Raw genomic sequence first — 26,322 nt, forward strand, 5'->3', positions numbered from 1 at the left:
AAGAGAAAATTAATGCACCCAACCCATCTAATGATTAGTAAGCTGCATTGTATTTCATTTTTGGTTTTGGGTTTAATAAAGTGTTAGGGACTGGCAGCATAAATATTTGCATTTACTTACTGGAAATTGCTGGGTGTTCCAATGTCTGCTTTAGTGAGCCTCTTCTTCTTAGGTTTTCCTTTTTTCTTCTCTTTATTATAGGGAATGCTATTCATTTGTAGGCTGTATCTGTTAGTAATTTCAGGGTTTTTTATATCAACAGTTGCCATCGGCAGACTTGGCCCTGTAAACGTGAATTGCCAAAATATGAAATACTCTGCAAATTAGCACATTTACAATAAACAAATTTAAGGGAGAAGTATGGGATATGAAAAAAAAACAAATAAAAAAAAAAACAAACCTTCATACTTGCCTCCATCTGCGGCATAACTGTCAACATGTAGCTGTCACGCACTGGTTCTAACACCAAGAACATGACTTCTGATCTTATATCTCTGACTGATCCTGCCAGTCACTGCTTTCCGCTCTACTCTTCCAGCACTCACTGAAAGGCTGGGCTGGGGAGGGGGTGGGAACGGCTGGCTGCAGCCCTCAGAGGTGTACTGAAAGGTGGATCCAGCTGTCAGTCAGGCTGCGAGGTGCATCCCTACAATATGGACAGAATCCTTATAAAGAGCTGGGGTCCTTCCCTGCAGCATGCAGCCTGTGGACTTTTTTGTATACTTATTTTATGATGGATTTTTTAAAAGAATTAAAGTAGAACTACAGGCAAAACTTTTTTCATTTTGGATAAAGCAAGAGAAGGTTATAAAATGTCAGTTTTTTTCGTTATCTGTGTCCCATTACAGAGATTTCCCTTCACTTCCTGTCCCATAGCCAAACAGGAAGTGATAGGAAATCCCTGCAAATTAATAAAATTCCTTGGGGACCCCCAGGTCACCAAAGTTAGTATCCCCTTTGAAACATTTCCCCTCTATTACTATTCCGGGAACAAGCCAAAATTTTGGATTTTCTTTTACTTTCAATTAAAACAAATAGAGAGAGTGATCTCCTTAACGGGGGAACAGACAGCAATAAAAACTGACACTCATTCAAATCCCTCTCCACTCCAAAAAAAGTTTTGCCTTTAGATATACTTTAACTGTAAGGCCCCTTTCACACGGACAATCAGATCAGGTCCACCTGTCCGTTTTTAGACAGACCTGATCTGAAGATCCATGCATTCCTATGGACAGGTGGGCATACATGGGGATCAGTCTTCTTCCATTTAGGTGGATCGGAGGATAGTTGGGTGTAAATGGACAGCAGAATCCATTTACATCCAGCCAACCATAGGCTCTGTTCGTGTCCGCGCTCTGTATAAACTTAGCAGACACAGATATGTCATCTGCCCGCTCTGCTCCAATCAGCAGAGGATCTGTGAGCAGATTCTCTGCTGATTGGAATGGAATCTGCCGCATGTAAAAGGGGCCTGGTTTAAAGAAAAAAATAAATCTTTTTGATGCTTTATCCTAAAATGAATGTGAGCTGCTGCAAATTCACTCATTACAGTTTATCAGTGTATACTGATATGTGGTAAACTATAACAGTTTCAGATCACACTCACTACATTCACACTTGCTTTTCGGTCCAAAATAAATTTCTAAAAACATTGAAAAATGCTTCTTCAATAAACTTTATTGCAACTTACCATTTGGAGGATCTCGCTTTTTATCTGCAAAAATTAAAAAAAAAAAAAAAAAACTACATTAAAAAGTATGACAGACTATTTTTATTAAAGGTCTAGAATTTTTTTTTTTTTTTTTTTTTAATACACGATTTAGTTCCTGATGGGACAAAGTATATGTAATACTTAGTACCATCTTCCTAGATGACCCTAAAACTCTAGCTGCAGTGCCCTCACCCTTGGTGCATTGCCAGCTGACACTGCAGCTAGTAAGGAATCAGCTGCTTTAATAGTAAGCGCCTGTCTATAGCTCCAAGCACTTGCCCAAGGCAAGCACCAACATCACAACCTTCTGCCTCTCTAATGCTGGTGTTTGCCTCAGGGCAATAGAGGGAGTTGGAGCCAGGCATTCAATATCAAAGCTTCTTACTAGCTGCAGTGTCAAGCAGCCGTGCACTATCAGGGTGGTGTTCTGTCTGACACTGCAGCTGTTTTAGGGCACCTAGGAAAATGGGATAAAGTACTATATGTACTTTGCCTAATAAACTAAAAATAGTGTTAAAAATAACAGTTCTTTAAAGAAATCAATAGAAAGATCCTTGGAGAAGGTTTCTGGGTCAAGATTGCACTGTGCTGTAAAGTCTATTGCACATGCTATACCTTAAGCCATACTGATGAAAGGCAAAAAAATAGCACCGCCCCCCCCCCAAAAAAAAAACACAAAAAAACACCACCACCAAGCAATATCACAGAGCAAGCCTGTACTTGCATCTTGTTAGGCATCATCTGGACTCTTGCTGGACTAAGATGCTGGATCAGAAATAACACAACCATGTTAATCTCTGTGCAGTACCTGCAGTTAAATGTCTGACAAAGATCATAATATCCTCAATGAGCTCCTGAACCTCTCCTCCCTCAATTAACTTCTTTGTTTGGTATCAGTAATGCACATTAGTTCTGGTCATGTGCCCAGTTCTATGCACACTACAAATTCCATAATCCCTAGTGCAACTTCAGGGCAACCAAGAGATGATAGGTTTTTACCTTAATGCACAGAATGCATGAAGGTAAAAAACAAGTCCCATGAGGCATTGCAAAACTGACAGTTACAAGCATGACTCCCAAAGGCAGAGGCATGATGGGACTTGTAGTTCACCAACAGCTGGAGGGCCACAGTTGCCCACCCCTGATTTAAGGTATTCTATGCATTAAGATAAAAACTTTTTGGGTGCATCCCCCCCCCCAATGCTTACCTGAGCCCCCATCTTGATCTAGCGATGTGCATGAGGGCAGAAGCTCTCCCAGGTCTCTCTCTCCTCACACAGCAGAGGGAGCTACTGTCAATCACAGCCAGTGAGCCAATAAGGACAGAGTGGAGAGAGAGAGAGGAGAGAGAAAGGCGAGTGTGTGTGTGTGTGTGTGTGTGTGTGTGTGTGTGTGTGTGTGAGAATGGACACAGAGCATGGCTCAGGAGTGAGCTTGCTCAAGTGCCCCATAACAAGAAGCTTGGGGGGAGGAGCCAGGAGAAGAGGATTGGGACTGCTCTATGCAAAACCATTGCACGGAGCAGGTAAGTATGACAAGTTTGTTTTTTTCTTTCCTTTAGAATTAAAGACACCTAACAACACTATCATTTATTACAAGATAGTTTCTACTACCCCTGAGTTGACTGCACTTGATTGTTGAATACAGGGTTGAATACAGAGTAAATGGTTGTAATGAGCTCCAACTGTGTCCTTTTGCTCAGGAAGCTACCTTAGGAAACTAGAGGAGCTGGAGAACTAGAATGATCTCTGCACAATCACTTTTGACACCTGTCCCTACAGAGTTTAAAACATTAGTTTGTTAAGTTTTGTGTCCATGCAACGTTTACTTTAATGGCTAAACCAGTCCTATCAGCAGAATACAATAAACAACATGGAAAATACACTTTGCTGGTGGAGATGAGTGTTTAGATGCACAGGTAGCTTGTCTTGGGAATAAAAAAAAAAGTGCCAGGGAAAAATATAGCTTCTTTTCTGACCAATCATTTGATTCAAAGCAGACCTTGCATATTAATGTTTTGATTTTTAGACAGCCAAACCTAAAATCAGGCACCAGAACTAGGATAAAACTGGGCCAGTCTCCCTAATGACAGCACCTGTTTTTGCTTATATTCAAATAATGTTGACCCCAAGCCAGTACATAACTTTTATACATAACATGGTACTTTTTCTGATTTAAAGTTTATGTATAGAAATTATTTTTTCATTTTAGAATAGGGAAGAGTTAAAGTCACTAGGTAAATTTTTTGCTGTATACCTACACTTCCTGAAGCCAGAGGCATAACAGGACATTAACCGCTTAAGACAGTTGTGGCCCGAAACAGGTGTTCCAAAAGGAAGACTTCCCTTTGGCTTTTGTTCTGAGGACAACTGTAAAATTTTTCATTTCTCAAAACTTACTGATTCAGTGACGGACACAAGAACAGTTTTGAATCTCCCTAATGGGAATACAGACAGTAACAAACTTTAAAGAGGGTCTCACTTCCTTCCCCCTTCTACCTAGTTAAGAAAAAACACCATTTTGCAAACAGATACACATTCAATTTTAACATTTTACCAGGTTTCCTAGGTCTTCTCCCAAGTAATTCAGTTACTGCTTTTCTGAATCTTCTGGCTTCTTCTTCACTTGCAAAATTAAGACCAATTTGACATGTCTGCAATATGAAAAAACCAGATCACAATTATGCATACATACAAGAACATACCTAGACCTCTCCCTTATTTATGTAGCAGAGGTCAGCATTCTAATAAAGACAAAACCTTGCCAAATGTTCCTGTTCTGAAATAGCTTTTGTCACCAACTAACTGGTTTTTCCCAGAACGGCACTTATTTCACATGAAACAATAGACACATATACTAGAAAAAAAACTTTCACCAAATAGTATCTTCCTTGTACAGAAGAAGGTGATGGAACAGTGTGGACCCAAGCACACTGTGCCCCTGAAAGATTAAGGCAAAGAAGGACCTAACATGCAATCAAGCAATACCTTTCTTGGTCCTCTGACCAAGGTGGCATTGATGGCTCAAGCCTTCACCAGGTCTAGAGCAAGAAGCAGAACTCTGCCTGACTTGTCCAGATATGTGTAGGAGCTCCGGACTTGGCATGGTTGGCACAATGAGAACTCATGTAGGATGTGTCTGAGCTAGGCAAAATAATCACTTCAGACTTTGTGCTTAAATGAGAAAGGTCTTAGTACCCATCAAACCAAAGAAAACCAGATGCTTTAATCTACTAGATTCAGGATAACCCACCACTGAGCCATGGCTCACAATCTAAAGAAGTACACTTTGGTATGTTTGACAGATTAACCACTTGGTAACCACGCTATAGCTGAATGAAGGCTACAGCGCGGTTACTCAGTTCTGGGAGGGAGTCATATGACGTCCTCCCAGGGGCGCGCACCTGGCAATCTCCGTGATTGCTGTGTCCTACGGATCACAGCGGCCTTTTACCACGTGATCATGGAGTAAATACAGTTGTCGGTTATCATCTGCACTTGATGATCAGTGTCGATCTCCTCTGAGAGCTGACGATTATCGGCAGTACTTTCCTCAGGCTGTGACAGCGTAAGTACTGCCGATAACCGTCAACTGTCACAGGAGATCGACACTGATCATCAGTGCCCTGCAGTGCTGCACACCAGTGTCCTGCAGTGCCGCCTGCCAGTCAGGACAGTCAGTCAGCACCGCCCCGTCAGTGCCACCTATCAGTGCAGCATCATCAGTGCCTCATCAATGCTCACCAGTGCCACCTCATCAGTGCAGCCTCATCAACGCACATAAGTGAAGGAGAAAAATTACCTGTTTGCAAAATTTTATAATAGAAACAAAGAAACTTTTTTCAAATTTTTTGCTCTTTTTTTGTTTATAGCGCAAAAAATAAAACACCCAGTGACGATTAAATACCACCAGAAGAAAGTTCTAATTGTGTGAAAAAACAATTTTAAAAATTTAATATGGGTACAATGTTGCGTGTCCACGCAATTGTCAAAGTGCGACAGCACTTAAAGCTGAAAATTGGCCTGGGCAGGAAGGGGGTACAAGTGCCCGGTAGGCAAGTGGTTAAGCAGCAACTGAGTGTATGTTTCAAGTTCAATTTACATTATGAACAGTGGCTTAGCGTACATCAAAGAAAGTACATCAAAGCCACTGGTATCCACGATAAAATTAATTGAAGCAATGGCTGAATGGCCAAATCCCTTGGAAAAAGCAAAGCGTTTTTAAAATTGAATACAGTCAACACACAAGTAAATGTTTCAGTGCTGTCGACCCAAGTCAAAGCAGCCACTGAAAATCACAATGTGAACTCCCTTGACTGATGCTTCAGACACAATTGTAGGGGGGGATTTACTAAAACTGGAGAGTGCAAAATCTGGTACAGCTCTGCAGAGGAACCAATCCGCTTCCAGGTTTTATTGTCAAAGCGTAATTAAACAAACTGATTGGCTACCATGAAAAGCTGCACCAGATACGGAGTGCAGCAGATTTAGTAAATCTCCCCCAATGCGAAGCAGGAGCTTTAGGATTTATATTTTAATTGGCCAAGGTGTATAAAAAAAGGAATAGGCCCTAGAATTATTGCATAGGAGTCTTCTGGAGTTACTTCTGAGTAATACTTGATTTGTGGATAATTTCCTTGCGTTGGAATTGATCTTTTTCTAGCAACCAGTAAAAGCACTTTATCAGCTTTTATGAATTCTTTCATTTGCTTCCATTTCTTCTTTGATCATGTTTACTTTAAGGCCTTGTTCACACCATACATGCAGAAAAACTGATGGAAAAAAATGCTCAGACATTACTTGCAGAGACGACAGTTTCAGTGAGGTTTCCTGCACATTTCAGTGAGTTTTTATGCACAGACTGGCATCACATCTTGTGTCATCACTTTCTCTTCCCATTTGTTGAGAGAGAAAAGGACAGTTCGGACAGTTAGCTAGTGTTATTGCAGAGCCTCCCTTTACATCATAGTCTCCATCAGTGCTTTCCTTTTTACATTATAGTCCCCATCAGAGCCTTTTACATCATAGTCCCCATCAGAGCCTTTTACATCACAGTCCCACATCTAAGCACCCTTTACACTATAGTCCTAATCAAACCTCTCTTGACATCTTAGTCCCCATGGGAGCCCTTCTATCACAGCTCCCACATGTATGTGGGTGGGGAATGCGTGCATAATTGCACGCATTCTCGACCCACAGGCAAAAAGTTAGTTAATGGTACCCCCACACATAAATGCAGCTCATTTTCGTATATGCAGTTCTATGTGGCCGTGTTATTAAAAAAAAGGGTCAATACCATGCAAATATTCACCAGCACACCACAAATCTTCCCATAAGTCCCAACTGTTTTTTTATAAGATCACATTAAAAACATAAGGGGCAACATCACTAGTCTGACGAAGGGGCCTTGTGCTGCTTCGAAACGTTGCACCTTATATTTGTAGTGTGATCTTTGTTCAATAAAAAAACAGCTGGGACTTATTGTAAGATCCGTGGTGTGCTGGAGTACATATTTACACTGTATTGTGCATGCTCCAGTATCCAGCTGGTGGTGCAGCACCTGGTACTTTTGAAAGCTCATTCAAGGAATGTGCATAATGGGAAAATGGACTGTTATTTAAAAAAGGGTCAGAGACGTTTTTCCTGTAGCTACAGCTGTCCATGCAAATGAATGTGCTCCTGTGCCCATGCAAATGCAGGCAGGACCTGCACAAGCATGAACCTAGCAATGTACCCTCTCATCAGAGCCTTCCATCAGTGTTCCCCTCATTAGTATTTTTGCTCATTAGTGTCCCCCTCAGAGATCCCTACCATCAGGTCCCCCTTACTGCAGCTCCTTCCATCAGTGTCACTTACATTGCAGCTTCCCCATCATTACAACTCACAATTAGTGAACCCCTCAAAGGTTCTGTCATCAGTGTCCTCCACATTGCAGCTCACCCATCAGTGTTCCCCTCATCAGACTACCTCAGTCCATCCTTACCAAGGGCTGGATGGGACCCAGGACTCACTTCTGTTGGTTTCATTCAGTTTAGGTGCAGACATGCTGCATAACTCTGCACAGCTCTGACTCACACATCTCACCAGATTTTTGGAGTGAATGAGGCACATAGAAAACAATTGTTTTCTGTGTGTCTTGCAGACCTGCATCTTTCTAGTGCAGAAAAACACAGGTCTCTGTATATGGTGTGAACAAGCCGTAAGTCTTCTAATAGCATATGCCTTGGAATATGTATGCACCTTTGAGTATTCTAACCTTCACTATTTGCCGATATTCCTTTCACACAAATACAGTCTAAAAAATGACTTCACCATTTAAATAAATACTTTTGACACAATTGCTGTGCTTCTCAGCTTCCATACTTACGTCACCAGCAAATGTGTGGAAATAGGATCTTGGGCTATTATATACAAAATTATAATAAAGCTCTTGTTCATAGAGTTGCCGGCCATCCTGGAAAGACATACATACATTTGTTAAAACAAATTTTAAAAAAAGCATAAGCTTCTAGCAATTTTAGGGGTCTGATATGGCAAAAACAACTACGTTGATGATCATGGTGAGAAATGGATTCATCCTAATGGTTCCTCCTAAGACTTTCCTCCATCCTAAATTCCTAGTAAAATTAAAGTCATCCAAAATAAATGACCAGATACCCATGAATTTCATATCTATGACAGTCATGGAATCAGATAATCATGATCCAAACACTAATCTACTCATCTCAGATAATCATTGCCCTATTTCACAGATGCCCTAACAACAGTCTATGTGTCGTCATACTGCTCATAGAGCCAACTGCAATGAAGAAACATTACCCAATTTGTATACTACTACACGCATGTTTTTCACAAAAATAAACAAAAGTTACTATGGGTTAATAAACTTCAAGTCCTGCTGCTCCTTTATTTTTTTCCTTTTTTTTTTTTTTTTTTTTTTTTTTTTTTTAAGAAAAGAGAACTAAAGAGCTTGCACATGGAAATAAACTCTAACGTCTTTTTGTACTGCCAACATATTTTTAAAGGCTATGCAGTGGGCAGACAATCCTCTGAATAAGCTGTGGAATTCAGCTGAAATGCTGAAGTTGGCCTATTCCTGGCACATGTATATCAAAATCTAGTGTGTTAACCATAGCAAAATGCACTGCTGGTTACATAACATTTAGAAGTATCTTACCTTTATGTCATATATTCTAATGAAATAGGATCTCTGAGGATTGTCCTTTACCAGGCACACTACTCCACAACATTTCTTTATCCATGTGGAATTACGATCCGAGACAAAAAGTTGTACAACAGCCGAGCTAATAGTCTACAAATGAAAAAAAAACAAAAAAACACAAAATAAACCAATATAAAAAAGTACAACTATTGGCGCTTTATAAATACTGTATAATAATAATAATACAACCAATGACAAATCAGTAATTTGAATGCCTTTCTCCCTAAATGCTGTACAGTATGGTATGAGAAGTATGGGGCTGAAGAAGAATATATTGATTGGAGTCACTAAGAGTAAATCTCACCTACTTGCAAAATAAAAAAAGATAATTATCAGTGCAGGATATGACATTTCAAATTGCAGGTCTAATGCAGGCAATAGACGGTTCGTTTATCGGCCGATTTCTCAACCAAAAGAATAATCGTCCGATTTTCGCACTGTTAGTGGGGCAAAGGCATCGGCCCATTTTCGCAGTTCCTCCTCATTTCGTTTATCAGTCATGCTGGAAAAGTCGTGAACAATGGCATTTTTGAAATCATTGGTGGCAACATCGGTTTACAGAACGAACAACGTTTTGTTTTTCGGACGAAAAATCAGCCGATAAACGAACAGTCTATGGCCTGCATAAGGCTCCATTCACACTTTTATGACTCTAAAGTCATACAATTTTGGAGTTCAATTTTGATGCACATTTGGATGGGTTAAATAAAAACCTTGTGTTGCGCTAAATAAAATTTAAATACCCCAAAAAATTAATGAATATTATACAAACAATATATGTCCAATAGAGGATAAACAAGAAAGTGCTCAAGAGTGAACCAATGCCACAAAATAAACAAATAAAAAACAGTCCTTATAGAGTGTATAAAACAGTCTCCTTTTTTCTGTGATGAATGATGAAAAATCTTCATTCCAATATAATCACCAACGTGAATTTGCACCACTGTGATATCAAATTGGAGGCTTACAAGATCCTTTGGCCCCTTAATTATAGGGGGTCAATACACGCCCAATATAGAATTCTATCCAGGCTCATGTGTCTCAGATCGGATCGCGTGTACCACCCGAGGATCCTCAGGCCGTCCCGATGTTAAGGGGTCAACATATACTGGCAGCACACTTTATCCCCCCCACGTGGAATGCAGGTTTTGCAGCAGTTTGGATGGGTGCAATTGAATACAACTTTGCCTTTCGGGAATCATAATGAACACTGTTGCACAAATGTTGCATGTACAACTTTCATATGACTTTTTAGGGGTTACATTGCAGTCTAAGGGACTCAAATTGCATGAAAGTCGTACCACAGTAATGCATGAACTACTTTGGAGTTGCTGTAACTTTAAGTTGTACATATTTGAACGGATGAAACTGAAAAACATGGGGTATGACTTGACATGCAATTTCGTGTCCAAAGTCATATGACAAAATGCACAAGTGTGAATGAAGCCCAAGCTTGCTCCAATAGCAATAAATAACCCCTTCATATTAGACATTTGTGCATATATCAAGTAAATCATCAGCAACACCAATAAGAAGGGGAAAAAAAAAAAAAAACATCTTGAAAACGATGAAATTCACAATGCCATCGCGATCTGTGAATAGAGAAGCAGTTGAATGACAGGATCGCCACCTCTCATCCACAGAACATGATGCACTGTGGGAAAATAGAAATAAGAATAATGGCGGACAGGACAGATGGGGGCAGGCAAGCCGCACAACTATTCTCAGTTACAAAGCAGGCACTAGGAAATGGGATATACACCATTACAATAGCAAATGTGTTTGGTAGTGCTGTATCCCATAAAGAAAAAACCCCCCAAAAAAATGCAGCTTTAAACACACCAGACATTCGGGAACTAAGCAAGGTGGCCAATTTAGGCTTGCATACATCATGTAAATAACTTCACAAATTACGTTATGGTGTGAGGCCATTTGACCCAGGAAAAGTACAAGAGTGTAGCAGGCTAGGGTTAATAAGCAGGCATGCAGAAACCATATAAATGGAAGACAGTCAAGTGTAGGAAGACTTTACATAATCTCCAGGCTCTTCCCACTTCAACAACTGAATATTATACAAAACCCACATACAAAATACCATGGGCACTGTTTTCATATTGTTGAAGTGCACATCAAATGAATTGTTCATTCATTATTCCCTTTTACAATGTACGTACAACAAATTTACAAGTGAATGCAAAAGTTAAATTTCAGAAGAATTCCAAATTATTCAGATTATGTTTAAAAAAAAAAAAAAAGTTTTACATTCAGCAAGAGTCTTGTTTACAAATTTGATTAAAGCAAAACTTTACCCTTTCAAATCAACAAACTATTTTTAATCCTTATGCTGCTAGTATTATTAAAATAGAGACAAAAAGTATATTAGATTTAAATCTAAATAGCATTTTCAGTTTCTGGTGCTCACGTATGGTTAAGTTCAGTTTTTAAGTTTTCTTAAAAGAATGCAGTACTGGACTGAAATACAATGGCAAGTAATAGTAAGTGTTTATCAACTCTATTCTAAGGGGTCCCCCTAACATACAACAGAAGGGGATCCATCATCTTCTGTTTAGGCGGATCGGATCAGAGGGTAGTTGAAACTGAGCAGACACAGATGTGTCATCCACCCATTCTGCTCCGAGCAGCAGGGGATCTGTGAGCAGATCGGAACAGAATTCATCCCACATGAAAGGGACCCAAGTCAGAAACCCTTATTTATCATACAGTGTAAATCTTAACAATGAGATGTCTCCAAATAATATAACTAAGGGTTGGGTAACACAACAAGCAAAGCCAATAGGCCCAAAACCAGGGAACCAGGTTTCCAAATCAAACAGCAACTTAAAGCTCCTCAGGACCGTAGCGGAGGACTGTACATCCATCTGGTAAAACACTGCAAAACATGTAAATGGAAAGCCAGGTGGTGGCCCTGAAAATCTAATTAACAGACACATGGTGCTGAATAGCCCAAGATGCACCAACTATAGGACTCAAGTGAAGCCCAACAAGGAATGGGGGATTCCTATCCTTTAAAGGTACAAGCAATAACCTGCCTAATTCACCTAGGGATGGTGGCATGAGATACAGGACAGCCCTTGCAAGAGCCTTCAGGCAGAACACAGCATCCAAGGTTCAGATGAATGCAGTGGCCGAGAAACCAAGCTGCACTGCTTGTACTACATCTAAACAACGTAGAGATCCCTTTGGTGGTTTTGGATCAGGACAAAGTCCCGATTAACCACTTGCCCTCCAGAAGATTTACCCCCCTTGCTGAACAGGCCATTTTTTGCGATATGGTGTTACATCACTTTGAAAATTGAGCGCTCATGCAATGCTGTACCCAAATGAAATTTATGTGCTTTTTTTCCCCACAAATAGAGCTTTCTTTTGGCGGTATTTGATCACCTCTGCGGTTTTTACTTTCAGCGCTATAATCAAAAAAAGACTGACAATTTTGGAAAAGAAAGAAAAAAAAAAATTATTTTCTGCGCGTTCTCAGCTTTGCAGAGACACGAGATCTAGGACTACCCCATCACAAAAGGGCTGTGCCTATGTATACAGATACAGCTATGTTCTTCCCTGACCAACGATCTGCAGGTGCCGACGGGGAACTTGTAGATTGGTTTGTGCTGTGACATTTCACAAAAGCGATCCTGCAGTGGCTCTTGCACTCCCATGTGGCGGAACTGCAAAATCACGCATATATAAGTGATTTTCAACAGGAATGCAGCCCTGTAGAAGTAAAACTGCTATAGGGCAGATGCAAAGTGGTTAAGGTGGAAACCAAGGTGGAAACCACCATAAGCTAAAAACAAACAGATTCCAGAATTCTGCAGTACCCATTTTACAGTGGGTATATAGAAAGAAAAAAAAAAAGTAGAAAATCACCCCCCTTTAGAATAATCACATTTTGTTGCTTTGCATCCTGAAATGAAGACAGTTTTTGTTTTATCCAGCAGTATTTACTCAGTGCAACTTATAACATCCAAGTGAAAAGATAAAACAAGAACATGTCAGAAAAAATAAAAAACAGACTCACCGAGTTAGAAAAAGGATCACCCCCTCCTAAAAATGACTTGTAAACTCAATCAGGCATAGCTAATCAACTTCTGAATGGCACACAAAGCCGTCTGACTTTTAACTATGAGCAGCAGTGGTAATTTTTATTGGGTCAGCATGAAAGGAACTTTCCAGGAAAGGTTCACCTTCCAACATGAGAATGACCTAAAGCACACAGGAAAAAAAAAGTGGTTGAAGGAGAAAAAGGTGAATGTCCTTGCATGGCTTAGTCAGAGCCCAGACTTAAACCCCATTGAAAATCTGTGGAATGACTTGAAGACTGCAGTCCACAAACGGTCACCATCAAATTTAACTGAACTTGAGCAGTTCTGCAAAGAAAAGTGGGCAAATATTGCAAAGTCTAGATGTGCAAAATTAGTAGAGACATATCCTAACAGACTAAAGGCTGTAATTAAAGCAACAGGTGGTTCAACAAAATGCTGACACAAGAGGGTGATCCTTTTTCTAGCTCAGTGATTGTGTTTTTGAATTTTTTTCTGACATGTTGGTGTTTCTTTCACTTGCATGGTACAAGTTGCACTGAGTAAATACAGCAGGATAAAAACACAAACTGTGTCCATCTTAATTTCAGGCAGCAAACAGCCCTGGCCAAAAGTTTTAAGAATGACACAAATTAAATTTTCACATAGTCTGCTGTATCAGTTATTTATGATGGCAATTTGCATATACTCTACAACAGGGGTTCTCAACTAGGTTTCCTCCAAAGGTTGCCAGGGGTTCCTTGAGCATTTTTTGCCTCTCAGGTATGTTCCAACTGACACCATTGATCTATTTAGCTATCTGTAAACGGGTAATTCTTCCCAATGACCACAAGTGTAAGGAGCATTCTTACCTCTGATTATCACACTAATGTATCATGAATTGTGGATAAAGTCATTTTTCGCAGGGGTTCCCCAAGACCAGAAAGTTATGTCAAGGATTCCACTACGTTGAAAAGGTTGAGAAAGGCTGCTCTAGAATGTTATGAAAAGAGATCAGATAAATTGCAATTAATTACAAAGTTCCTCTTTGCCATGGAAATTAACAATCCCATAAAACAAAAAAGAAAAAACAAAACAAAAAAAAAACAAAAACATTTCCAATGCATTTCAGCACTGCCACAAAGGACCAGCTAACATATCAGTGATTCTCTCCTAAACACAGGTGTCAGTGTTGACAAGTACCAGGTTGGAGATCACCGTCATGCTGATTGAGTTAGAACAGACTGAAAGCTTTAAAAAGGAGAATGGTGCTTGACATCATTGTTCTTCCTCTGTTAATGGTTACTGGCAAAGAAACACGTGCACTCATCATTGCTTTGCACAAAAAAGGGATTCACGGGCAAGAATATTGCTGCTACTAAGATGGCACCTAAAATCAACCATTTATCAGAGCATCAAGAACTTCATGGAGAGGAGGTTCAATTGTTGTGAAGAAGGCCTCAGAGAGAACAAGAAAGTTCAGCAAGTGCCAGGACGGTCTCCTAAAGTTGATTCAGCTGAAGGATAGGGGCACCACCAGTGCAGAGCTTGGCCAGGAATGGCAGCAGGCAGGTGTGAGTGCATCTGCATGCACAGTGAGGCGAAGACTTTTGGAGGATGGCCTGGTGTCAAGAGCAGCAAAGAAGCCACTTTTCTCCAGGAAAAACATCAGGGAAAGACCGATATTCTGAAAAATGTACAGGGATTGGACTGCTGAGGACTGGGGTGAAGTAATTTTCTCCGACGAATCCCCTTTCGGATTGTTTGGGGCATCCAGTGACGGCTACCATCAGTCCTGTGTCATGCCAACAGTAAAACATTCTAAGACCATTCATGTGTGGGGTTGCTTCTTAGCCAAGGGAGTGGGCTCTCACAAGTTTGACTAAGAACACAGCCATGAATAAAGAATGGTACAAAAAAACATCCTCTGATAGCAACTTCCCAACCATCCAAGAACAGTTTGGTGATGAACAATGCCTTTTCTAGCATGATGGAGCACCTTGCCATGAGGCAAAAGTGATAATTACTGTATAATAATAGTAACTAAGTGGCTTGGGGAACAAAACATCGAAATGTTGGGTCCATGGCCAGGAAACTCCCCAGACAGACCTTAAGCCCATTGAGAACTTGGGGTCAATCCTCAAGAGGCGGGTAAACAAACAAAAATCCCACAAACTCTGACAAACTCCAACAGTTTTCTGGCCAACAAATCAAGGGATGTCGGCCAGCCAACAGTCCACCTGAGCGAATTTTATACAGTGTATGGCAAGCATTAGAAAAATAATGAGGCTAAGGACCACAAAAACCACCTTGTCTTTTTGTAGTACAAAAAAAAAAAAAAAAGGTGTTCTTTAAAAGATAATTACCATGCTCAGCATAAATGAGTACATCCCTTTTGAAAAGTAAGATTTTAATCAATATCTCAATGAACACAAGAACAATTTCCAAAATTTTGACAAAACTGAGTTTTATAGAACATTTGTTTAGCTCATTACATGAAAGGTTAATATTATATCTTAATTATAAAATCTTCAGTTTTACTCAAATTAGTTGATGCAAAAATAAATACACCCAACAAAAACTACTACATTTAGTATTTTCTATAACCTCCATGATTTGGAAGGACAGAAAGTCTTCTAGGCATGGAATGAATAAGTTGGCAACATATTGCAACATTATCTTTTTCAATTCTTCAAGAACAACCTCTTTTAGCGCCTGGATGCTGGATGGAGAGTGATGCTCAATCTATTTCTTCAGAATTCCCCATAGGTGTTCGATTGGGTTCAGATCAGGAGACATACTTGGCCACCAAATCACTTTCAACCTGTTCTTCAGAAATGCAACAGTGGCTTTAGATGTGTTTTGGATCATTGTCATGTTGGGAAAAAAGTGCATGACGACCAAGGCATGCAGTGGTGGTAGCATCTTCGCTTTCAACATAGAGCACTACATCTATAAATTCATGACACCATCAATTAAATGCAGCTCCCTGACACCAGCAGCGCTCATGCAGCCCCACAGAAGGACACTGCCACCACCATGCATTTTTTTTTGTACTCCTCCCTTTACGACGCCATACAGTTTTGAAGCCATCAGTTCCAAGACCATTTATCTTGGTCTCACCACTCCAGAGTACAGAGTCCCAGTAGTAGTGTTTTTTTTTTCAGCAAGGGCCCTGACAATTTCTAGGCAGGCTTTTTTGTGCATGGACTTCGTTGACAACACCCATGCATGCCATACAGCAATACGCCGTATTGTGTCACAGGAAACAATCATCCCAGTTTGGCTACTTTAGCTAACTGCAGTGAACTTGCATGGCGATTTTCTTCAACACTTCTCACTAGAAGACACTCCTGTCAAGGTGTTAAAGTGGTTATAAAGGCTCAAGGTTTTTTACCTTCAGGCATTCTATGCCCGAAGGTAAAAAACCTTCTGTGTGCAGCAGTGCCCCCAGCCCCCTCAATACTTATCTGAGCCTCATCATGATCCAGTGATGTGAATAACAGCCTCAGCTGTCCCGGGGTCTCTGCCTGCCTCATTGGCTTAGATAGCAAGCGGGAGCCATTGGCTCCCACTGCAGTCAATCACAGCCAGTCAGCCAATGAGGAGAGGGGGTGGGGCCAAGATGCGGCTCCATGTGTGATTGGACTCACGAAGCAGCGGGTGCCCCCATAGCAAGCTGCTTGCTGTGAGGGCACCTGACAGAAAAGAGCCAGGTGAGTCTGCGGGGCACCTGTGAAGAGTAGGATCCAGGCTGCTCTGTGCAAAACCACTGCACAGAATAGGTAAGTATAGCATGTTTATTTAAAAAAAAAAAAAAAAAAAATGAACCTTTAGAAAATCGCTTTAACTTCTGTGGATGGCATGGACATCTCTGTGAGATCATGACCATCAAAGCCAGCCATCATGAAGCAGGATGGTAGACTAATCCCTAGAGACAGGAGGTCTGGTCGGTTTGAAGCGGTCATGAAGTGTGTTCCAGGAGTTGTAGAATACCAAAGTACTTAAAGACCAATTTGGTGCTACTAAGATAAAGAGATGCCCTCCGGCCCGATCTTGTGAAGCAGTCGAGGAAGAATCTGTAGCTGAGGGAAGAGGTATATCACCCAGAACTGATCCAATGGGGTTACCAGTGAGTCTGCTGCAAAGATCTTTAAATGCCCGATTCTGGCCACACAACTGTTCATTTAGTTGTTTAAGTGGGATACCAATAGGTGTCCTGGAAAACTTCACGGTAAAGTGCACTTTCAGGCACTGCTTACCAATTGTCTACTCCAGGAAAGTGGACAAAGCTGGAACATGCTTTTCAGCCCAAGCCAGAACTAAGTCTGCTTCTACAAGAGCACTTTGGCTTCTGGTTGATGGTTGGTCCAACGCAGCGGCGATAGGTTAATAGCCCTTAGTTTGAGAATGTTGATGAAATTATGGATTACCTTGATGAACATGTCCAGTTTCTATCCCTTGGATACAGTCCCAATTTGACAGGCTGGGATCCACTGTGAGAACTATCCAGGTTAAGAGGAGATGCAGTCAGCACATTGAGCTGCAGATGCCTGAAGTCAAAATGGGCAAAAGTACCCTCATGCAAAATTGCACTGTAGGATGCTATTAAGAGCGTAGGGTCCAAACATGATCTCGGAGGGTCAACAGACATTCCCAGTGCAGAAACACAGGCTTAGGCTATGTCCAGGGCTAGGCCCAGGTAGGTAATCCAACGCAGACTATGTAGATTAAAAATCCGCCCAAAGTGTCTGGATTCTGTCACACATTGGCTGCTGGGGCTTTGATCTTTTAAAAGTTTCCAGATATCTTACAGTGTAGATTCCCCGATAGTGAAGCAGCACCAGGGTTGGGGCAGGCACCTTGATAAAGACCCAAGGGGCTGTGGATAAAGGCACAAAATGAAAGCTGAAAGTGCTGCTTCCCAAATGAAAACTACAGGAACCATATTCCTGCTGGTCATTGCATATGTTTTTGACCGATTCTCTGCTGTTTCTTATAAAATTCTTTGTAAAAGAAAAACTACAGGTACCACTGATACTGGGGGGGGGGGGGGGGGGGGGCGACATCTGGAACTTCTGGACCTGTAAGAAGGTACTAAGAACATTCAAGTCTAGGATGGAGCAAATACTTCCATTTGGGCATTGAAACCGTAAACAGGTTTAAATAAAAGCCATGAACCAATCCTTATGTGGAACTAGTACAATCACTTCCAGAGAATGAAGTTGGTGTAAACTTCTGGAGGGCATGCAATCTCTTTGAAGAGGCAGAAAGGTTGGAGGGCATAAAGCAAGGAGGTGGTGGAAAACTCCACCCTGTACCCCAGGGACAACACACCCTGGACCCAGAGATTACTCCAAACGCCAGGCAACCAAAAAAGCCAAATCACATACCCTCATGTGCAATAGGGGGGAGCACCCTTTCATTGTAAGGAGGGTTTGGTTGGCTTTGTTATCCCAGACTTGTGACAGAACGTTTGGAACGATTTGGCTTTTGAAGAAGTCATCTTTTGGAACTCAAAAGCAGACGGTTCGGTTGAACCAAAAAGAAAACCCCAACAAGTTCCTCAATGCACACAGGTGAGGTGGATGGAGGAATTGCCCCCCTACACGTGAACATTGTATTCTGACAGTGACTCCTGCTATGGTCAGGATACACTGATCTGCGACTGCAGTCACTGATTGACAAAAGTTTTCCAGCATGTTCATTTGATAGAAGTCGATCTAACAATCAACTTCTCTCAAACAGGATGGGACAAACACAGATCTAAATTCAGCTGGTTGAACCGGTACCATCTGTATTATAGATCAGTCTATGCCCAGCTTAACGGTCTTCTTACTGGGTATGGGTGATTTTTCCACATGCGACTTCCTTAATGAAGGCTTCTAGTGACTCACCAAAAAGTCGTTCTCTGTCAAGCTGAGTCTTTTTTTAAGCACGTCTTAAAAACTGTCTGAGCAGAATAATTGTGCAGCCATTTCGGTGCATGAAGTCTAAACAGTCTACACAGTAGTGCAAGCCCATGCTCTTGTATCAGACTGCCAGAGTTTGAAAAATGGCCATAGTCACCACTGTCGGTTGCATGGCCGAGCAGGATAGAGCAAAAACAGGCATCTAAACTCTTGCATACCACTTTGACATCCTCAGCCAAAACCATAAGGGATGTGTTGAGGCAGAAAATAGCTGGATCCACATAGGCACTTTCCACTTTTTGTGATAGGCCTCCTCCACTAGGTACTGCTGCACAAACCACTTGGAATGTGTCTACAGTTTTCTTTGCATCAGCCAGTCACTGTACAGCATACCCTGTACTAGAGGGTGAACATGAAAGGACCTATTAGGTTCCTTAGTTTTTGAAAGGGTTTCCATACAGGGACATTAGGTTCCTCAGGCGGTGAAGGTTCTAACTTCCAAAAGGAGCACACCTCATTTCAATAGTTTCTTTAAGTTTGATGGAGATCGAGGGCAAGTGTTCATCCTCCCAAGAGGGGTTTTCAGACTGAGGATTGACTTTCCACTTCCTCATAGAGATGCAATGTTGCTACACTTGGACAGGACAGGGACACAGATTGGTGTTTCCCCCCCCCCCCCCCCAAAAAAAACATTCCTCTCTGTTCATTTTTCACCATTATCAATGTACACTTGAAAATGATGAACGTTCCTAAATTGTGTGTGTATGGGTGTCAATCTTTTTTTCTGCACAACAGCTCCTCTCAAAAACATGTGATGGCTTTTTTTTCCCAGCCTGAAAAATGGTCTTCTAAAAATATGCCTGGAAGAGGCAAAATGTGCATGAACAAACAGGCTAACAGAGTTGCCTGTACAGGCTGAAGAAAAAAAAAGAAAAAAAGCAGCATTTTTTTTTCTATAGCCAGAGTCCACGAGGCCTGAAAAATTACATTTTTGTTTCCGAGTTCAATAGCAATACATTTGACAGATCTTTAAGTGTTCATTTCCCCGAATGGACACTTGCTAGAACCAGCTGCAGTCACAGATAAGAACCTTTTAGGACTCGTTCACATTACAGTTGCTCTCTGAAAGCAATCCGAGTGCAGATCGCTCTTTAGAGAAAATTGAACAAGTGCTGAGGAGCCGCTATATTGCCTTCTCACCACCTGTTTTTACCTTTTGAATGCAGTTGCAGGACTGTTGCAGTGCGCCCCCATTTAGCTGAATGGGTCGCGTTTGACGGAGAAAGAGACCGAGGGTCTAATTCCTGCTGTGAACCAAAGGATCGTGACTACAGCATGTGTACACCCATGGTCACTGCCTCTGCAGCTAAAGGGAGGGCTGTCAAGGGCAGAAAAAATGTGGTTAAACTGCGTTTTACCACCCCCAACCCGCTAGTGTGAACAAGCCTCTAAAGTAATCCTCTATCAGGTTTGCATTTCTGGACCTTGTAATCACAGCTGCCAGCCTTCGGAATTATTTTGTCTGTGCATCAGGATCTTACGTTTTTTTGTCTTCCAGACAAAACTGTAAAGTTAGATGGGCATTATACGTAAACTGCAATATAAATAGGAAACTTGGTTGCAAGTAAACAAAAACTTTATGCTAGGTCAGTAAATGGTGAGGGTGTGTGTGTGTTCTAAATGTCGCAGAAGCATCTAAATTCCATCCTCTTCTCCCTAAGGAAGAAAAATATATATTTCCTGTTCTAAATGCTGACTAGAAAGTACATTCCTTCTTTGCCTTGACTGAAGTACGATCAATATGATTATACTGAGAGCATTCCTTTGTGTTTTGCTGCAGAAAAAAATTTGCCTCTAGAAACAAGCAAGCAGGTAATGTCAGTATAGTTTCATGATTTATCAAAATTTCATAACAAAATCACATTTAAAAACAGGCTTCAAACAGCAAAGAGTATATAGAGTAAGCAGTGGATGGAAGATGCGGTAGTGGTACCAGGCAACGTGGTACTGCTGGCGAGCCACTGCCGAGTGGTGAAGCCAACCAGCTGTATCCATCTGCTGCCATGGGCTCCAGGGTAATGGAAAATCACCTGGTTTCTCATATGTGCCATATTGCTTCATGTTTGAGAGTGGCCAGTTATTATCCCTTAGCATAATAAAGAACTTTCATACTGCATTTAGCTGCCGCCTTTTCATTACTGATAAACTAATGTTTATTACTAATAAAAGGAGCACTCTGGTCACAAAAACGCAATGGTTAAAACAACAGAGAAAGATGACAGCAAAATTTCATTTAGTGTAGTACAGCTGTACTTGGAAAAATAAGCGGCCCAGAAACTTCATCATCCAAAAACACTATTTTAATGCTGTTGTGCACTACACTAAACGACACTTTGCTGTCATCTGGTGCAGATTTAAAAAAAAGACCAGATTTGAAGACTTACACAATGTCCACAGGCTTTGACTTGTGGCTTCTTGTCCAAATATTTAAAAGAGAAGTATTGGCTTCAACCCCCCCCCCCCCCCCCCACCACCCCCATTATACTTACCTAGGTGTTCCCCGCCAGCTCCAATGGTGAGACCTCAGCAATCACATGACCACCGATCGCAGAGTTTTCCCCGCCGCTGTGAGCAGAGAGACAGCTGTGTGCTCTGCCCCCCACCCCGTGCTCACTGAAGCGCTGGGCTGTGGAGGAGGGAGCGGCTGGCTCAGGCTCTCAACGTCTTGCTGAGAGAACGAACCAGGTGCTGCGCCAGACTCAAAGGTAGATCCCGACTTAAAAGTCAGGATCTTTCCCCGACCTGGACCGGCTGAATGACTTCAGCCTGCTGTCAGCTGAAAATGGGTCATAGGGGTGCAGAACAAACTGCACTCCTGTGATCCACATGAGAAGTACAGCCAAAAGAGCTTTAGCTGTACTTCTCCTTTAAACTCCAAAAAAATATTCTAAACGCAAAGGGGGTGCAGCCTTTTTAACTATATCTGTGGACCTTTTACAATATAGCATATTGATTTTTTTACATCAGAACAGTTCTTTATTGTAAAAGACCTAATTAACGTGTTGATGTGGAAGAAGAAAGATTTGACGCGTACATATTGCAGAAAAGAAAAAAAAAATCCAAAAAAGTGCCATGGTGTCACAAAAGCAATGAAAGGAATCCAGATGTATTTCTGAGCTATTCTAGTAGCCTGACGCATTCTTTGGCAAAGAAACTGAGTTTGCAGGCAGCAGAATGAACAGGCTTAAAAACTCACTCCAATTTCAAAGAAAGGACCAGTATCCTCCTTTCAAAAAGGAACATGCAGTATTGTCAGATGCACCTAAAATTCATTTTAATTTGCCTATGCAATCAATGCAAGAATGAGGTCATGTTTTTGTACCAAAAGTGGATTAATATACATTGAAAAGATAACCATCAAATAATGAACAAAAAAAGAAACTGCAAAGTTACAACAACTTGTTCACACAGGACGCTGCATCAGTGCAAGAAAGCAAATACATCCCCTCAGCCATATGTTGGTATGTAGCAAAACTGGTTTCTTAATATCTTCTGAGCACAACTTTAATGGTGGTGAAGTTCAAACATTCAAATAGCAGGAACAGGCTTTTCAACATAATTTATATTGCTATTTAACTGCAACTCGGGAAAAGTACTGATAACCAAATGCCATTTGGATACAGGGGACTCATTTCCAAACACTGGCTGAGAGGCTATCATAATATCTGCACGAATATCTAGTAGAGTTTTGTTTGCTTCGTCTATAAACTTAAAAGTGATTGTCAAGAAAAAAAAAATCCTGTAAAAGTACAAGAGGAGGTATCTTGTTTACCTGTCATGTTCCTCCTGTTCTTTTGAATCTTCAGTATTTGATATACTTCTGTCGGATACCTGCATCCTCACCTGCCAGCTGCTATGTCATTACAGGAAACAGTAATGAAGTAGCAGCTGATGGTCCCTCGCCATGTGCTGTGGTGTAGCACAACATCTGACCCTCCCAGAAGTGTGTCAGATGCTGTAGATACTTTAGGCTCCATAGCCCCTGAAGAGAGTACATAACCGTCACTTTTTTAAAAAAAATTTCAGCAAAGTCACTTTAACGCTTAAAGTGGATATATCTGTAAAAAAAATTACAAATTAGGCAAATCTATTTATGAGAAAATTATAGTCCGCTCATCACTTAAATCCACAGAATTAAAATTGTTGGTGGTTATGTCGATTTTCTAACTTCCATACTTTGGGGTTTATTTACTAAAGAAGGAGAATGTAGAATCAAGCTCACTTCTGCATATAAACCAATCAGTTTCCAGGTTTTAGTACCAAAGGCCAAATAAACAAGCTGAGGTTAGAAGCGGATAGGTTTCTTCACAGAAATGAGCCTAAGTTTGCACTCTCTAGCTTTAGTAAATAAACTCCTTTGTGTCTTCAAATCTGTACGAGTATGGAAATTAAATATGTTTTCCCCCAATAAATCTTGGTATAATTTTGTGGTGGGAGTGTTATCCTGGGCTGAGCAATCAACCAGACAAAGAATCTGAACCCAGAAGATGACCAATCACCTTATATGGTTTTTCACTCATTTTGATGGTTGTCTTTTGGTTATCAAACTAAGCAAATTTGGATAAAGAAAAAAACAAACAAAAACAAAACAAACAAAAACAAAACTTTGAAGGCTGACACACACACACACACACACACACACACACACACACACACACGAATGGTTTGAAAATGGTAAAGACATTCAAGAGCGGGGGAAGTTTTAACAAAACTAAAGGAATTTCCAAAATTGAATTCATATTGTTTCAATGTGTGAACCATGCCTTTTACTAGATAACTGATAATACTGTATCATTTAAATGGATTTCAAAATACTAACAATACTTTTTATCAGCTCAATCTAATTGGAATCCATGTTAAATATTATAAAAGGCAGCAAATAAAAATCTGGTCAGATTTGTGAGGAAAATTAAGACATCATAACTTCTATTTTAAAGTGGAACTTCACTCTCTCAATCAACTAACTATTTTTCATCTTTATGCTGCTAGAATTAGTAAATATATAGGAAAGTATATTATATTTACTTGTTTTAAGTTTTTTTTTTTTGTTTTTGCTACACAATTAATTCCTGGTTCCCATGCCTAGGCAAAATGATGTCAGAAATGGTGTGAGGGGGTGTTTTTCAAAGTGATTTCTCAGCAATATAAACCATGGAGACATGGATGGATGGGGGAGTTTGCTTTGCATATTAAAAATGAATTAAAGCGGCGCTCCACCCAAAAGGGGAAGTTCCACTTTAAGGACTGCTCCCCATTAGAGATTGGCACCTTTGCGGGCGGGTACCCGAATTTGACAGGTACCCGCTCCAACCTGCGGTCCGATCGCCTAGGTGATCAGAAACGGAAAGTGTCCTCCCTCCCTTCCTGTAGTCTTTTGGGACACGTGACAGATCCCAGAAGACTAAAGGGCCAATCATGAAGCGCAGCGCTGATCGCGCATGTGCAGTAGGTACCCGGCTGAGAAGCTGCAAGCTTTCACAGCCGGGTGCCCACACTGAAGATGCCGGCCTTCTGGAATCCAGGACGGCCGGTGAAGCGGGCTGCAGGGGACACACCACAGGACCGAGGGACAGGTAAGTGGCTGCTTTTTTTTTTTAAAAAGTTAGCAGCTACAGTTTTTGTAGCTGCTGACTTATTTTTTGACAGCGCGAGTGGAACTCCACTTTAAATAGCATTTTTGGTTTGTGGTGCTCAGATGCAGTGTAGTTCTGCTTTAAGAGGGCTCTACCCTGCCTGCTTTGATTAGAAAGAACCTTGGCTGCCCTAAGTAATCATTATTTCCTTCTTGTTTTTGAATTCTAATTATTGTGTGCTACACTGTTCATATTAAAAAAACGATTTTTACAATGTTGCTGGATTAAATGAATGAGAATGTGGACACTGGCACATTTATTCAGTTGAAGTGCTTCAGGAAATGTAGTCAGTAGGCGTTTCACAGCTTGTCTCCTGGCTACACAGGTGAAACAGAAAATAGGAAATTCCAGGCTCTGATCAGCAAAGAACTGGGTTATCAGTTGTGTGGGAAGGGGTGGACAGGCTGACTGTGAAGGCCTATATTGACGATAACAGTACAGTTTCCTTATTACAACAGTGAAAATATACAATACTATGACAAAAAAGTTCCAGAAAACTGCAATGTAGCCTTAAAATAGGTTATCAGAATCTATTCAAAGACAAGGATTCAATGTATTTTTCAGATATCTACATTTAGTGTAATTTTGATCCAAAAATCTCTTTAAGACCAAGCCTTTTCTGGCACTTTTTGTTCACAATGTAACAATCAGTATCGTTTGCTAGGAAATTTCTCAGAACCCCCAAACATACTTTTTTTTTTTTTTAAAGCAGAGGACCTAGAGAATAAATTGGTGGATTGTGCAATTATTTATGTCACACTGTATTTGCGCGGCAGTTTTTCAAACGCAATTTTTTTTTTATATTGACTTTAATTATAATGCAAAAAAAAAAAAAACAATACATAACCCCATTTTTTTGTAAAATATAAAAAGATGTTTAGATACCAAACATGGCACACTTTAAAAATTGCATACAACCGTACAACAGTGATAAACACCATACATTTTACTATCCATAGGAGGCGTTTAAAAGCCTTTACAGATTACCACTTTAGATTTACAGAGGAGGTCTGGTGCTAGAAATACTGCCCATGATCTGACGTTTGCGTTAATACCTCATGTGTGGGACAATCGCTGTGTGTACGCGGGACCTACGTGTGCGTCTGCCTTTGCGTGCAAGCAGTGGGGCATTTTAAATTTTTTTAAAATTTTTTTTAAACACGGTCAGGCATGCTGCAGGCATCATCCTGGTAGAACAGCTCAAACTTCAGTGACGTACGGATACGTCGCTGGAGCTGAAAAACTTTCAAAATATCCCCTGTTGTCCTTCCAGTGTTCTCCATCCACTGCTTCAAGCTCAGTCCAGATCTGAGTATGGAGATGCTGCTTCAGAATCATGTATTAAAGAATGTTTCAACTTACCTGACATTAACAGGAAATATCTCCCATGGGAGCAATAAACAATGTTTATCTTACAATCATGTTTTGTTTATTGTATAATGCATAAGACAGAAGAGTGTAGTGAACTTCATTCTGCAGATGAATCTACCAATGCATTTTAACTGATCTCCACAATCTTTATCAGAGTGTTGTTGAGAAAGCAGTGTCCACCAAAAACTGCTCCTCAGCCATTCTACAGAAGCCTTGTCATTTTATCAATTTATGCCAAGCCTTCCTCAGGTGGCGAGACAAGCAGATGATATCATGATTACCACTTCAGCCAATCAAAGGAAGTTTTACTTACAAAAGTGCAAAGTTTCCTGTAAAAAGCTAAGGAGCATTCAACCCAACTAGATTTTGTGCCAGAA

At 40.7% G+C, this 26,322-nt stretch overlaps 1 protein-coding gene across 2 annotated transcripts in view; it reads right to left on the reverse strand.

Annotated features, from left to right (window-relative positions):
* WASL (WASP like actin nucleation promoting factor) overlaps window positions 1–26,322 on the reverse strand; it is a 79,279-nt gene that overhangs the window by 35,621 nt on the left and 17,336 nt on the right. For both annotated transcript variants that reach the window (XM_089672145.1, XM_089672146.1), the window contains exons 2-6: window positions 8,888–9,022; window positions 8,078–8,164; window positions 4,268–4,364; window positions 1,691–1,714; window positions 121–283 (exon numbers count right to left, since the gene is read on the reverse strand). In XM_089672145.1, the coding sequence (XP_089528271.1) occupies window positions 121–283; window positions 1,691–1,714; window positions 4,268–4,364; window positions 8,078–8,164; window positions 8,888–9,022 (506 nt within the window). The remainder of the gene's footprint in view (window positions 1–120; window positions 284–1,690; window positions 1,715–4,267; window positions 4,365–8,077; window positions 8,165–8,887; window positions 9,023–26,322) is intronic.

The sequence above is a fragment of the Staurois parvus genome, unplaced genomic scaffold, assembly GCF_062004578.1.
Source record: "Staurois parvus isolate SC_StPar_1 unplaced genomic scaffold, SC_StPar_1.0 ptg000120l, whole genome shotgun sequence".
Lineage (NCBI taxonomy): Eukaryota > Metazoa > Chordata > Amphibia > Anura > Ranidae > Staurois > Staurois parvus.